Below are 16,454 nucleotides of genomic sequence, written 5' to 3'. Positions count from 1 at the left end.
CTGAAAAAACAACATTGATCTCATGAGTTTTATAATATCTTTTAGCGTATATATACGTAAGATATGATAAAAAATATATATGTATACATATATTCTATTATATATAATAATATGAAATTGTGAGCCGAATGAACAAACATCTAACATCGAAATCACTGACGTGAATAATGATTCATACTTCATCATAAACATGCTCGCCTATTATAATTGTATTATAACAAAAAGGTCAACGGATTCTGAAAATCGTTTGTGTTTTCTTTAATTATTTGTTGTTTGTGACTAACCACCAACCCCCCTCGCCGTTGATATAATATTGTTGTCTAGTGTCCAGTGTGCGATAGACCCAAAACTGAGCTCATCCCCGCAGGCATCATGTAAGTAATGATAAATAATAAAGCACAAAAAGTGACCTTTCATGATATATAATCATGAATAATTAATGCTGCAGTCATTCGTTACGACAATATATGTATGTATGTTATACATAATACATACTATATAGATTATATAGATGTAGTTTCTAAATCAGATATCATTTTCGCGGATTCTTTCTTATACATAATAGTTGGTATACACTAATTATCTACCTATAATCAAGAGACGAGGTTCAACGAGGTAATCAATCAAACTGTAATTATTTCACTTCGACAATATTTTGCGAATTTCCCCTCCTCCCATTTATCGGAAAAAATATTGACCACAGTGCGGCTTGTGTGTTCCACATGATTATGCAAGATAATCGATGATACAAATACGACATAAAACCAAAGTGAATAGTAATCGATAAAAATTGCCAACCCTTTTTAGAAAGTCTACATCGGTTATTGGGTGAAATTGCGCATGTGCGGTTTAGTTACCTACTCGATAATTTTGCAAACCTTAACACACTTCAATATGGATTATTTATACAGTATACACGCCACGGAGTGATTAAAATGTTTGTTAGTATCTACAATATTATATAGGTATGCAGGCCAGATAAGTCGAAGAATAAAATTATAAATTGACTATTAAATTGTATAAGGTATAATCTATATAATCAACACAAAAGCGACGTGGAAAAGAAAAGAAAGTTCGAGATACACAAACAAGTGAACTACAACGGAAGATCGAATCGAATTATGATGATAATTATGATGGTGATGATGATGGTGATGATGATGATGATGATGATGATGATGATGATGATGATGATGATGTTGATGATAAAGAGCGACTAGACATTCAGAAAAATCACTAATCGCGGATTAAATGTAATGTCTGTTTCAGTCTGAGCCCAAGCGTAGAAAGAAGCTTGCTTACTATCGACCAAAAGGTACTTCTGTGATTGGTTATGATGTTATACGTATCTATATATTTCAATATTATTATCGTATATACATATATATTATCTATATATACCAATATAATTTACGTCTATATTACCGACCTTATTTAGTTTTTTTTGTCCTATTTTTTTTTCTATTCTTTACCTTATTGTTATTATTTTTTTTTAAATTCACGCACCAAGTTGTACCTTAAGCACAAATCACGTTGCAGTATTCTTTCGTTGGTTCGATCAATTGAAAACACATTTACTTTAAACGCGGCTGAAAGAAAGCGGTGAAATTGTTGAATTAAAAATGGAAGAAAAACGAACAGGAAGTAAAAACTCGGAAATTCCAATCGATGTATAAATAAAATTGTCCCAAACGCATTAACTTGCGTCGTAATTCCGAAAAATAAAATATATTTGCAACAGTACCGTTGATAGCGATATATAAATAAAATTGGCTACCAATTTATCAAACAACGAATTACAGTCAAGGCCCATCGAAAGTCGAGGAGAATGAAAAAAAGACAAAGAATTTTGAATACGGGCTCACCGGGCTTGATGCAATAATAGCGAAATTTTAAGTATGTATAACTTGGTTTTTGGTAGTTTCCATGCACTCATCGCAATACGGTCCTATAAAAACAGTTATTTTTTATTCTAAAATGTTAGCGTATGCCTGCAGTCATGTGTACCTTGAATATTCTATACATAATATACCTTCGTCTTTATCTCTATTTCACTCTAACGCTCACTCATTCTTATCGCTCGCTCTCTTTCTTATAATCATACCTTTCACGTCTCCATAAAATATATTATTATGTACAGTAAAATCCAATGCGGGTTGAGCCAGAATACAAATAATAGTTTTTAAAAACACGCAAGAAACTTGAGTTTCAATTTCTGTTCTTTTTTTTCTGCGATTTGAAAGACAATGAAAATATAAATTTTCTTCTTGTTTGGGTCGACAATACGATCAAACGAGTAACTTAGGAACGCATCAAATGGGGAAGAAACATTAAAATCGCATTTTTTTGGCTGAACCCGTACATTATTAATAACACTAGTTGTTTCACTCTGCGTTCCCTAAATATGATTGACGTTGCATCGTTGTGCCCACTGCCCCCTTATATGTGTACATGTATAGTCGCCTGCAACGCATTATTTTATTACTTATTTCGTATATGTTTTATGTTTAGTTTTTTATGAAAAAAAGAATTTTTTCTTATCGTTAACTAATTTTTTTTCATTCCCTTCTTCCTTTATTTACATATAGGTATATGGAAATTATTTAATGTGTCGCAATCGAATATTCACAACGATTTCGCGCAGATAATTTCACACGCGTTATTATCGTAAATGTGACATTATAAAAGCCAAAAAACTGGATACATATGAGTATAATAAGCTCGTCGTCGCGGTGATGAATATGCAAAAATTAAAAAGGAAAGGGCGGAAATGAAGAATACGTTATAATTTTTTGTTCGTTCGTTCAGTTACTGTTTTCTTATCGACCGACAAGTCGTCTGGCAATTCATGTTTGATGTGTGTACTGTACCGCAGCTATACCTAGTCCATGTGTATAATTCATACTTATTTAACCAGAAATATGATCACACAGAATAACCCGCGTAAGAAATACTTCGAATCACTGTGCCGTGTATCGTCAACATATAATCAATATTACGTACAACAATAACGTAATATTTAATCGTATCTGCAGATTAGGGTACATATTAATACCATGAGGATCACTTGTAACGGGCTTTTCTCTTTAATGACGGGGAATCGAACTCACAACAGTTGGTGCAAGATAAATCGAGAGATCTACACGGTGTTCTGCATATACTTACAATAAGGTCTATGTCGCATTATAGTGTAAATTGTATGTATATATGTATATGTATATATTTATACGTATATGGTTTTCTGTATGCTCTCTGCGCCGTCAGCAATGTGTCTCCCGTAAGTGAAATATTAAACCAACGGGCCTGGATTTAATTCCGAATAAACGTCACATCTCGAACTATAGGCAATACATAAGACACACGTACGAGTGAATCATGACTAAGGGGTGAATTCTAAAAACTAAATTCTTGAATTTCATGGCCTTCCATCAGCGGTGAAATCATAGCTCAATTACTCTTGCCGTCATCACATTCGTTGTAAAAATGGGCTCGATGCTCGGCGATTTCTAAAAATGTATACGTGGCCGAAATAAAATCGCAAGCGAAGAAGTCAGCGGCGGCCATTTTGATTTCGTGCCTGCGTATGGATTCGCTTCTCAAATTGTAAATTATAAAAATATTTCTACATTTTTCGTAAGTTTGGTCAAACCTGCAGCTACTTTTTCACCAATACTTAAATATAAAAATAATAGCCGTAGAAGGCATATAGAAAAGTAATATACATCTCATTTTGTAAGGTTTATCTAGAGTTTTTCACTCGTATTTGCGTCTGAATGGATATGTTACATGAAAGATCATCGTGGTTACATTTGTCCAGGACTAAAATCCGGGCTTGTTACATAATTATGTTACACTCATTGTTACCTCTCTGTCGATATCGCTCGATCGCTCGTCTGTCTGACTGTTACGTCCGTTACGCGGATAGACATGTATACAACAGTTACTAAAGGGCGGGGAATAAAAAGAAAAAAAAAACAATCAGAAATAATAAGAGAGCTAATTTCCTTGTGTTGCGAAAAAGATTGTAATATCTCCAGCGGGTCAAAAGAGGAATGGACCGATGGACAGACAACAGACAGACAGACAGGCCTGCCTGAGAGCTGGTAGAGATTTTTGAATTCATTTTTTTACACATGCCATGGTACATATTATTTGTACGTATGAATACGTAATTGAATTATGCTCACGCGCGTCCGCACCACCACAACCTCTGTTTGGTAAGCTAGTTGTCGCTGTCACTGTCTATCTGTCTGTATGTCTTATATGATCCCACCTCTGACACCAGTTTTCTTTAACATTTATATATAAGTTATTATTACATTCGGCTGCACTTCGACAGCTTTGATTCCGAACAACTGTTTTTTGTTTATTCTCCTCAACGATTCAACGAAGCTGGATGAATATAAAGTAACAATGTAGAAGTTGGAAATTACGTCACTTTCAAAATTCTGCTAACCAAGGAAGCTTAAGCTTCCTTAATTTAAGTTCAAAAAGTACTTTCTTGCAGTTTAGGATTTCCACGAATTGAAAGGGTTTTAATTGATCGATAATGAATTTGACTCGTCATTAGAACTCGAATCGAGAATCGTTTGCATTAAGAATTACAAAATGCAGACTACGTCTTGTACTTTTCATGCATAATTCATTAGATTCTTCCAACTTTTGAATGGAAAGTGTAGTTTCTAATTGTTTTCCTTGATCTTGACAGTCAATTTGAACACGAAAACTCTTTATTCAGAATCAAAGCCTGACTGTATACACTTATACGATCTATCAATCACCTTTACTATTATGTATACACCATCGCCAATGCTCTGGGTATGTCGTATGCTGGATGAGTTGATTATTCACTTGATTGATTTAATATCTTGATTAACATTCATTATACTGGTACAATACTACCTGTTCTATATTGTTGTTGCAATGTCGGTGTTGTTGTTCTCTCTATCTATCTCTCTCTACATATCTATATATACAATTATACATATTGTTCATGTTGATGTTGTTACCTTGATGTTTGATGTGTTGTTTAATCGTTGTAACCTAATTGTTGTTTGATGTTTGTTGTTGCACTCAATCTGCGATATGTGATGATACATTTTTCAGTCACTTCGTGCTATTATATACAATGTACGCTTCTCGAGTGCTTTTACTCGTAATTTACATCTTCCCACCATGTACTAACTTATTTAATACCACAATCGCAACGTGTAAACTGCACAATTTCTATATATATATTTACGAACCCTCAGTGCCAATTGAGTCAAAGTTTTGTACACTTATAAAACAACCGAAAACCTTGGCTCTCATTGACCTGATTCATCAATTGATTCACTCTACATGCTGCGACAGTTAGGTACCATGCGGTATACTGTAACATTCAGCAGCGCCGCACAAGCCACCCCATGCCCCTGAAAAATAACTTAATGCACAACCATATAAATCAATGAATATTTAAATACAAACAATATGTATGACCGAAAATAAGTCACTGTATTATTTTCAACGGTGAACAACGTATGTTGACAAACGATTTAACGACTAATTAAGAATAACGGGGTGGTGAACTTGGCGCTGGTTTTTTGCGCCTGGATATTTAGAGATCTGATTGTGTTTCAGGGTTACATTCTCCTCACGAAGCATTAGCTGGTGGTTCGGGACAGAGCATGTCGGGTCTGGCTTATTATCAACCTGAGCACCCTGGAACAGCGGCGGCAGCCAAATACCCAGAAAATGGTCACGACACTCTCTCGGATTTTGTCACGTTTGTTTGTCAAGAGGCTGAAAATACCCAGCAGCTACCTCAGGTATCTACCGTAGCTTTTAAATTGCCCCTAGAGTGCCGATGGAGTTCTCGTTATATCTCTGACAGTAAATGACACAAAAGCGATTACCAATTCTCGAGTCAGTTACATGCTGGGGCCACTCATTCCTCGAATCGTACCACCGATTTCTTTCGTGCTTCCGAACGATGATTTCAATACGGTTGTCTGCATCGTACACTGACTTCATTACATCGTTATAAGAGATTTCGAAGTATCGACCGAGTAAATACCGGCCGAGTGAGCGAATTGTGATTTGCAGTTTTTTTCTCTCCTGAGTACGTAATGAAGACATTTTCAACTTTGGGAAATGATAGAGTTTGCAATTAGGCTTGAGCTATCAATAACGGTTTATAAAAATCACTATGACACTATAAATATACTTGCAACTAATTCTTACTCTGTCGCTTTGAGGTTATATATATGACATGCTACCCCATAGCTAACTCCCACAATATTTATATACATATATTCAAATTTTTTCATCATTATTTTAACTTTATTTAGTGACCACAAAAGTGCGATCATACTCTCTATCTTTTCTGAAAGTTTGAAGTGATAATTTTATGACTCAGGAGGAGGAAAACGCGTAAAGTACGGTTTGCTGAAGTTGTCGGAAAAATTTGAAAGTCCGCCAATATCCCTTGCTGAAATGAAGTCGTGGAAAAGCTTTCGGGCATTCAAGATTCAAGTTACTGCAGAGACGAGGGTGATGATTTCATAATCGAAATGTAACACGGTGACCCAGACAGCCCCAATCAATAAATGACGATTTGAGTAACGAATGTCCCCTCGCTCTGACAATTTGGAAATTCATTTTCTATAAGCAGCTTCGGTACTCTCGGGCGCTTTTTCTGTGTGCCAATGTGTTTCACTTGCTCTGGACCGACGGATACAAACCCAATTGATGGTTTGCAATAAAAGGGTCTCGCGTCAACCACAATTATTGAACAGTGTACTACTGCATTAACGGTAAAATTGTATTTGATAGATATAGATATACATATAATTGCTACCAATTGAACCGATGCTAGGAGAAATCGAGTCTATGGTCTATAGAGAAATTGCAGGGCGGTCCAGGGTAGGTGAGCGCGCACGATTGTGTGGATGAGTGTCGTATGCCATTTTCAGACGCAGCTCGCTGGAACCCGTGGTGGCATACAAAAGTTTTCACAGTATTACCCAAGCTCGATGTTACCGCCCCCGCCGCCCGCCCCAATGGCGCGACCAGTCGCCATCATAAGGTCTACGGGGGAGCTGACGGTAGCGACGGCCGGATCTCCGCCGACGTCCTCGACCTCTCCGAACGATCCGGGGGACCTCGGGGCCAGTCCGGAGCAGATGGCGGCCGCCGGTCTGGTCAGCTCCTCGTGCCAAGGCTCCATCGACCCCGGCGACAGGAAAAGCCCAGCAAGGATCCTCGTCGCCGCGCCTCACACGAGTCGGGAGTACACCTTTGCCCATTTTCACTCTCAGCCCGGTCAGGTGAGCTGAACAGTCTCCGTTCTTCTCCGTCGCTAAAGGGACTATACACTCAAGGCAATCATGTGGGACATGCATGATCTAAGGGAATAAAATGTGTCAGAAGGTCAGAAGTGAAGGCCGATTTTCGGTCATTCCGCGCATATCCAAGATGACGGCACAGAAATCACGTAAATAGGTTACTTGAGGTTACACTTACGTATTTCCGTGTATTCTGTTTTCTGAAAATGCCAGTTTGTGCAGTCAAATGTTGCGAACATAATAATATAAACACTAAAGGACAAAATATCAAGCCTATTATATGACGTCACCTTGGATTATATATTTTCAGACTGGTTCAACTAAAGCGTATGCGCATTGTTTCACCTTATTTCCTTACATCATGGGAACATGCAGCTCCAAATTATATGGGATTCGTCTCTTTCTTGTGATTGTACAAAACTTTGTTTTTTTTTCTGTGGTGGATCTATTGTATATCACGTGATTCGCGTTATTTTCTAGTGTATGTGTCAAGTGATTTCCATTGATTTTTAATCTAACGCCTGATTTTCAATGATTTCTCAGCATTCTTGGTGATTTCTAGTTATTTTCTGTCCCTCTAGTGGTTGTCTGTGATTTAATTTAATTCAGAAATCACTTAGAAGGTTGGAAAATCGTTCGAAATCAGGGGCAACTTAGGAATTGACCAATGAAAATCACATGATACGAAACATCTAGTCAAATTACTCGGAACGGATGTTGACGAATCGAACCCATCAATTTGATTTCCAAGTGAATGGCCCCTCGTCGCCGCCATTTTATTCGTGTCACACTCTCTCATGCATCGCGTTCGACGCCTACTTGCAGCAAATATTCACCTATCCTACCATCAGCTCGATGTCTGGTGTCATTTCGCCGACCAATTTGTCCCTCTTCTCGTCGCCCGCTTCCGTAAGTCGACCTGTCGCTACGCAGAGATCGGTTTCCAACGTGCCACCCCGTTGGAGCGCTGCACCCTTCATCAACTTGGAAGACGACTACAACATGATGGCCCCTATAATCGCTGGCACAGCCAGCGAACCTCCCTCGGCGATGGACGAGGGTAAGAGTAACATTTGAGCCATACGTTTTGAAATGAACAATTTAGGGTGGTCCTTATAAAAGCTCATTTTTGAATTTCGACCGGCTCGTGCCCCAAAAATAATTCTGCCTAATTTTTTCAGATTTTTATCTCAACTCTAACCCATGCCCCAAACAGGGGGATTCCATTAAACACTTTCAGGGACACTCAAATGTACTGAACGGATTTCGATGAAATTTAGTATAGGGGCGTTTCTTTCAAAATGGTGGATCCAATACACTGGAGCGGAATCCAAAAAGTGATTTGACTTTCACAGAATGCGGTACTCGGGGGTTTTCGAGATCGCTGATGACGAATCTGAACTCGAAATTACCAAATTCAAAACGGCGGATCCAATATGGCAATATCAAGTGATTTTTGGGGTTTTCATCCACCATATTGGATGGGCCATTTTGAATTTTCAATTTTTGAGTTTAGATTCGTAATCGGCGACTCAAAAAATTCTTCATTACCAAATTTCATCTAAATCCGATCGGTAGATTTTATGTCCCCGTGAAAGGGTTGGATGGGGAAATCCACCCTCTTTTGGATACGGGTTAGAGTTGAGATAAAAATTTGAAAAGATTTGTAAATTATATTTGAATTACGTGGAGCCGATTTGAAGGTGAGCCGAGGGAAATTCAAAAATGACCTTTTAAGGGCCACCCTAACGAACATAGATATTTCTTCATATTGCAACTGAATTATTATCCAGCGAATAAACTTTTATAGAAATTTTTCCCCCCTCCCCCTGCACTCATTTTAGACCGGTACTTTCATTCGGTGCACGCGAACAGTGGGATGGATAAAAGCGGTAATGGCGGAATGATGGGAACCGAGCTTGGAGTGGGAAATGATCCGTCGAGTCACCATCATCACCAGCAGCAGCAGCAACAGCAGCAACAACAACAGCAACAACAGCAGCAACAGCAGCAACAACAGCAGCAACAACAAGTGATGCAGGATAAGTCTTGTCGGCCGAAGTCTTCTCCGTGACACCGGGGGATTTCCCATCTTCTTCATTTCACCGCATACTCATCCCCGCTTGTCTGCAGCAACAGCAGATTTCCGTTCATTGTCATTTACATACTGATCGCTGCTGATCACCACCACCTGTACCACCATCATTTTCCGTCGTACGGAAGGTGCCTTTTCATCGTCACACACGCTATTTTGATATCAACAGTTCTCCTTCAGTCGTCTGCATCATGATATGCCCACGTTTGCCTTTGATAAATATACGAGGAGAGCATATCGACGGCCGCGTGGAAAAACCTGCTATCTCGGGTTTCGATTGAAGAACCGGATATTTCGGATGTTCGTGCAAAGAATACTTACTTTATCCACCGATTCAAATCTCCATTCGAAACTTTTTCTCTTTAATGGGCGTATTTTCCCACCTCGCTCCTGGACGTGGAAATATAATATTATTATTATTATATCCCCAAAACGGAGCTTGCATGAATTTCGGAACACAACCGCGAGTTTAGTATGGAGTCTGACAATGCTACCAACTAAATTTGCGGTGGAAAAATTTCACGAATGAGATAGCCGTTTTTTTAAGCTTAGCTCTAGATAGCCGGTTCTTCAAGCGCAATTCGAAATAGCCACTTTTTCCACGCGGTAGTCGATATATTATAGTTTTGTCACCACTACGATATTATATAGAACGTCTAAATTATTGTTAATCCGTATTCGCGGTTTAATTTGAAGAAAAAAAAAAGAGTAATAATAATAAACAATAAAAGTAATAATAATTTTAAAAAAACGTCGCTCTCCACGCCGGACTGAAACCTGGGTACCTGTGAAAGAATCTTTGTTCATTTCCAAAAACTCGTTTTCGGTTACTCACTCCCAATGCTTGTATACCTGTACATGTATTTCCGACGTAATCGGTAGGTATAATATCATTCAATCATTCGTTGATGTTTTTCTCAGCTGTGCAGCCACCGCAATACTTCGAAGATTACAGCGCCATGTCCCCCCTTTTATACCCCGTTTTAATTTTGCAAACTATACACATGCACATAATATCGTTTACCAGAAAAACGAGCAAGGCGGAAAAAAGGAATTTTCTATACGCACACAAATCGAGCCGTGTAACTTTCTTCACTCATCTCTGCAGAACGCGTATTACAAAAGTTTCGAAAGTATGTACCAGGTTTTTTTTCTATATGCATATACATATATACACAGACATGGTACATATATATGTATGTATATATAGTAATATTAAGTAATGTAAGGTTAGCAACCATGACTCAGCGGAATGAATAATTCGTGACGCTTAATTGTGATATTAATTTTTTTGTTTCCCCCCCTAAATTCATACACTTGCAGTAAAAGTGTAACGCGTTCAAGTTATATATCGTATACATCTACATGTGTGTACATATATGTATACATATATGCACACGTAGACAAAAATTATAGATATACCAATATACAATAACGCGATTGGTAATTTGCTCAATATCCCATTGCCAAGCAATTAAATATTAAAAACGCAATTAGCGATCGTGTTGAAAGATTCTTCCGCGCAGAGTGTAAAACCGATCGTTCTTCCATCGTTAGCCAAACTCTTTTCGTCCATGTCCGGCGGTGTTATGGTTCTCAACGGTTATTATTATTTTTTCTCTCTCACTACTATCGTTACATTTCAAGTAAATTTTACTCGACTATTATTTCGTTTTTTCTTCTGTATTTGTTTTTTGTTGTTTGTTTTGATTTTTTGTTCGTTTGTTTGCCTTTTTTTCGGCTTCAAACGTATCTAGTCAAGTGTACATGCGATTGTCAATTGATAGAATATTTTTCTAATAATCTTAGAGTACGTGCGGGACGGTACAAAAGTTATTATCATGTTGTGTTACGTTATACAATTAATTATTATATAATATGTCGACAAACGGAAAAAAAACAAAAAAAAAAAAAACTTGTAAAAAAAAAGGAAAAGAAAATAAGGCGACAAAAAAAAAGTTACACTTATTTTTATTTCGCAAAACGCGATGCAATAAATACTTGATAATGATAATGATAATAATATTAATAATAATAATTGATAAGAATAATAATATTAATGATGATGACGACGATGATGACGGCGATGATTGATAACAAGGTAAATGAGAAGAGGATTAAATTTTAAATTAAAAGAAAAAAAAAAAACCACGTGAGTTAGATGTAAAAAAATTTCTATTAAGTAGTACGATGTATTTATTTTGCATTAGAAATTAACAAAAGTTGTATAGGTCTGTACAGAAGCAAAGGAAGGAAAAAGAGAAGACAATTCCTTTTTAACGGACATGGAACGGGAGTGTGTAGTCATTAACAAGTTCGTCGAACAATTAATTGTATATGCCTAATGCTCAGGCTAGTGCTAACACTAGTTTAAGACTAGTGCGCGGCTAGTCACCAGAGGCTGCTAGATAGAAACAAAATTCATGATAACTATTATTAATGATTAGCGATTAAAATAGTATAACAGTAAGATTATACATATATAATATATTATACATATACTAAAATTGCAAACCAACGGCAGATATCCTATAATACCCAAATATGCTTCCTAACCTATATCGATTACCTATACCTATAGCGTATATACCTACATTATATTTATTCTTTCTATATACCAACCACTTACCGAATACTATTAAATTAAATCATTATTTACGTTATTCGCGAAAGCTTGTTATATTATATACCTTATACAAACTTATTTAGAATAAACTGAAAGAGTGCGCTTCCATGCAATTCGTGAAACATATACCGCTATACAATTTCTATAAACGCGCCAATGAACTGTTAATTGTTTCTTGAGGTTGTGAAATACCAGAATTAAAGCAACATGGTAATATGAATAAACAAAGGTATTTGAAAGACCATTTATCTGTTGGTGTAAATTCTCTTATTTAAATTTTGTTTTTAGATAGACATAGTTGACGCAAGCTTTTTCTTTTGTACAAGGAACAAAGTTTTTTTCGTTACGAGCGTATAATAATAATGATAATAATAATAAGTTTACATCGAACAGAATCTAATCTCTTTTGAAAACGAGATTCCGTACAGTTGGTATTTATGTTATTAATTTTCACCATATCACACCGTATATGTATAGTTGCGACGTGACGACTTGTCCAAGATCCTGCGGGAACCAAATTAAAGATATAAAATCGTCGATGCACTTACGGAGTTCGAGATGCGACGATAACTGCTCGAGAAAAGTGGAGAAGCAATATTTTTATAGATAAAACTATTAGAACGCGACCAAAACGTAGCAGTAAATAAATAGACGGTTAAAATGCAAATGATAAACATAATTTAGCATTTATGTACGTGAAAACCTATCTCGGAGCACACAAATGAAAATAAAAATCAACGCATCAAAATTATTCCAAAGATATTTTCTCCCACGTTTAAAAACTCATTATTTACCAGTAATTCTCATACGAGTACGATAAATAGTATCGCAAGTTCAAGGTACCCGCAGATATCTTCTTCTAAATAAAATGGTCTAATTCTTTCTAAATTGGTTGCCGATTTTAAACAAAAGGCGTACGTGTTAATTGAACTCTTCAATTTACGGCAGGCACTGTTTCAGTTGATACTAATTTCGTATACCTATAAACCTACATACATATTTATGTAGCGTACTATGGTAATATTGAATATAAAAGTCATACAACTTTTAGTATTACTGCTAAACTACTACTACTACTACTACTACTACTACTACTACTACTGCTGCTATTACTACTACTACATACTGTTACGACTACTACTACCGTTGCTAACACTAATACTATTAATACTACTACTACCACTACTAATACTACAACTACTACCACTACTACCGTTACCACCATTATTACTACTACCATAATTCGAAGTAACGTATACCGTACCATAGAAGAGAAAATAAATTAATATAAAGATGAAAGAAACTTACACATACAGACACACGATGTAAATATTATTCATAAAATGCTGCGTAATTATTACGCGGTATCATAAAAATTGTGCTCGTTGACTGTAAGGTTAAGCAATAACCCTAATTACTAACAAAACTGCAATTACGCAAGTTATACCAATATCATGTGAATTATTAACAATGAAAAATTATTGTGTCTAGTGTTTTCGCAAACGAGATGTAAAACGTTTTTACTCTATATGCCTCAAGTAAAAATCGATGGCACAATTATACGTCATCAATCTGTTAAATTTTTTTCCCAAAAAATTATACTAATCTCTCATGTAATATTGGAAAATTTGAAAAGAAAAAATGTTTGCAATGCTTTGCAGTCTTCGAGGTAACGATTTAGGTGGAGCTAATTCTTTAAAAAATTCATTATTTTGGTTGAATTGAACTCGACTGAAGAAGACAAGTAGCCGCAGTGAAATTGTAACCAGTGCGTGCAAACTTATAGACTCGAAAGTTTCTCACTGTTAGAAATTTATCCTGATACTCTAAATGAAGAGTGCAAAATACGCGGATCCACCGCTATTGGCTGCGATCCAAGACCGTTTACGAACGATGTTTATAATTGCGATGAATCACGATTGTATGAAGCCCAATAATGCATCTCAATTCGTGTAATCTTTCATACTGATGCAGATAACGACGATAACAACAGAAAGTTTTGCTTGTAATTACCACTTGATCAGCAGAGTGGCTGAATCGGCGAATTGGGATCCAAAATATGAAAAGACGCCATCTCGCGGATGAAAATGTATTACGCTAACCCAAGGACGTATTTGATGATAAAATTCGTTAATTAATCGTGATTTCTCTAGTTATTGTTGCAATGCAATAAAAAAGAAGTCTAACCGCTTGCACTAAGTTCATTGTCTCCTTGTATTCGTATCATTTAGCTGTGGATTCGACCTAAACGACCAGCTGATAAGCCAGTTGTGACGCCATATTGCTCAGCCACGATTACACCAAGTTGGATCCCAATTTTGAGCCTACGGTTCTAAAATCTCTAATCTAATCTGTCATTCTAGAAAACTGATAACTAATATTTGATAACAGATTGACACATTTGAAAATTTACGCTTAGATTGTTATCAAATTTTCAATATATCACATACCACGGAACTTATGCATGGATTATAACATAGAAACACCCCTTACTTTTGTATTTTTTTAGTGTTTATATACCAAGGGAGAGAAAATTGAAATAAATATCACAAATTATTCGTCGATTTTGATGATAAAACGTGAGAATTTTTTTATTCTTTTTTTTTTTTGCAAACAACCGATTTTTCATACAAGAGAAAAGTAAATCAAGAAGCGCTTTCAACCGTAACAGAATCCGTTGGCATTTGTTTTTGTCATCAACAATAATATACTATTAATAGGCCACTCTGAATATAGATAAATAGCGATAGACTCGAAACAATTATACATAGCTCAATTGATTACGAAACGAGCCCTTAACCGATAACAACAAGTCTATACATAGTTAATATTACTCATAAATAATTAATGAATAACAACAACAACAATAATAATAATAATAATAATAATAATAATAATAATAATAATAATAATAATAGTACTAACAGTAACAATGAAAATAATCTTATTAACATAAAGAGCATAAAGAATTACGACGAAAATGATCGCGATCATGATGATAATGATAATGATATTAATAACAATAATGTGAATTATTATTACTATTAATATAGCAACATGCCTATGACGGTATATATGTATTTATAATATACATACATACATACATGTATATATATATATATGTGTATGTATACAAATATATACATAAATATACACAAATCCATATATACATAATTATATTATAATAAATGCAATAATATATTTATCGAATATTTATTGAGCAGAAATTACATAAAAATTGTGTAGTATTATTGTACAAAGTAGAAAAGAAGAGAATGAAACGTTGTTTTCCTCTTTGCATTGATTTTTTGTTTGGATCGTTTGGTCCTATAATTTATGTATTTTCGTATCACGATCATATATTTATGTGTCTTTTTTTTCTTTTCTTACGATTGTGAACGAAGTTCATGTTATACATCAGGGATTAGACTAAATATAATACGTAGTATAATGTGCTTCATTGAGCGAGGAAGAATAAGGCAAGCAAGTGAAGTTTCTTTAATATTTATTTTTACGTGAAAAAAACAAACGTGTATAAGAAGTCAAACCTGTCTGATCATATTCGATTGAGATTTGATATTAAATTGATACTGCGGGCGAATATACAGAACTATTCGATTACAGCTTTTGTAATTTAAGATCGGGATATTGATCTGCCTATTTTGGCGATAACGTATATATATATATATATATATATATATATATATATATATATATATATATATACATTCTACACGTTATACATGAGTATGCATAATATATATATATATATATATATACACACATATGCATACTCATGTATAACGTGTAGAATGGCAGATGAGCTGCGTGACTGATGGAATTATTATAGTGATGGAGACTGCAAATCGTAAGTGAAAACGAAGGACAGAACTGATAACACCGCGAGTCCACGAGTAAATAATTTTAATAACGATGACGATAATAATGTTAATAACAATAAAACTAATAATAATAATAAGTAAAATAACAAAAAAAAATAAATAAATAAATTAATGATAGCATGATAATAGTACGATCTATTGAGGAAAATATTATTAATTTTTCATTTATTATAATTGGTGATTTTCCATTGTATTGCTATATTATTATTGTAAAATATAATGTACGTCAATACGATATAATCACCGAAAAATCGCGCTGTAATGTCGAGGAATTTAGCACCGCAGTATATAAATATATACCTTGCTCCGCCATTATATATCCCGTGTCCATAATGTTTGAAATAATAATTGATATTATGTATTACATATATATCTGACAATATTAATCATTAAAATTCTCAGTACATATATAAAGACAACTTGTTACGTTTATGCGCAATGGTTAATGTACATTATATATGCGTGAAAGTTTTGTAGTGTGCGACGTACCTCGTTGTAGTCTTCCT

The 16,454-nt window shown here is 35.3% G+C and overlaps 1 protein-coding gene across 10 annotated transcripts in view; it reads left to right on the top strand.

Annotated features, from left to right (window-relative positions):
- LOC107217283 (nuclear factor 1 C-type) overlaps positions 1 to 15,556 on the top strand; it is a 46,700-nt gene extending 31,144 nt beyond the window's left edge. For 7 of the 10 annotated variants that reach the window (XM_046740412.1, XM_046740413.1, XM_015654754.2 and 4 more), the window contains 4 exons: positions 5,620 to 5,807; positions 6,954 to 7,307; positions 8,151 to 8,385; positions 9,170 to 15,556. In XM_046740412.1, coding sequence (XP_046596368.1) covers positions 5,620 to 5,807; positions 6,954 to 7,307; positions 8,151 to 8,385; positions 9,170 to 9,399 — 1,007 coding nt within the window. In that variant the 3' untranslated portion in view covers positions 9,400 to 15,556. Of the gene's footprint in view, positions 1 to 5,619; positions 5,808 to 6,953; positions 7,308 to 8,150; positions 8,386 to 9,135 lie in introns of all 10 variants that reach the window. The other 3 variants (XM_046740411.1, XM_015654755.2, XM_046740414.1) reach the window with 3 other exon arrangements.
- The last annotated feature ends 898 nt before the right edge of the window (positions 15,557 to 16,454 follow it).

This window comes from Neodiprion lecontei, chromosome 5 (genome assembly GCF_021901455.1).
Source record: "Neodiprion lecontei isolate iyNeoLeco1 chromosome 5, iyNeoLeco1.1, whole genome shotgun sequence".
NCBI classification, from domain to species: Eukaryota; Metazoa; Arthropoda; class Insecta; order Hymenoptera; family Diprionidae; genus Neodiprion; species Neodiprion lecontei.
The sequence above is the reverse complement of the archived record's forward strand: the minus strand, read 5'-3'. Positions and strand labels throughout refer to the sequence as shown.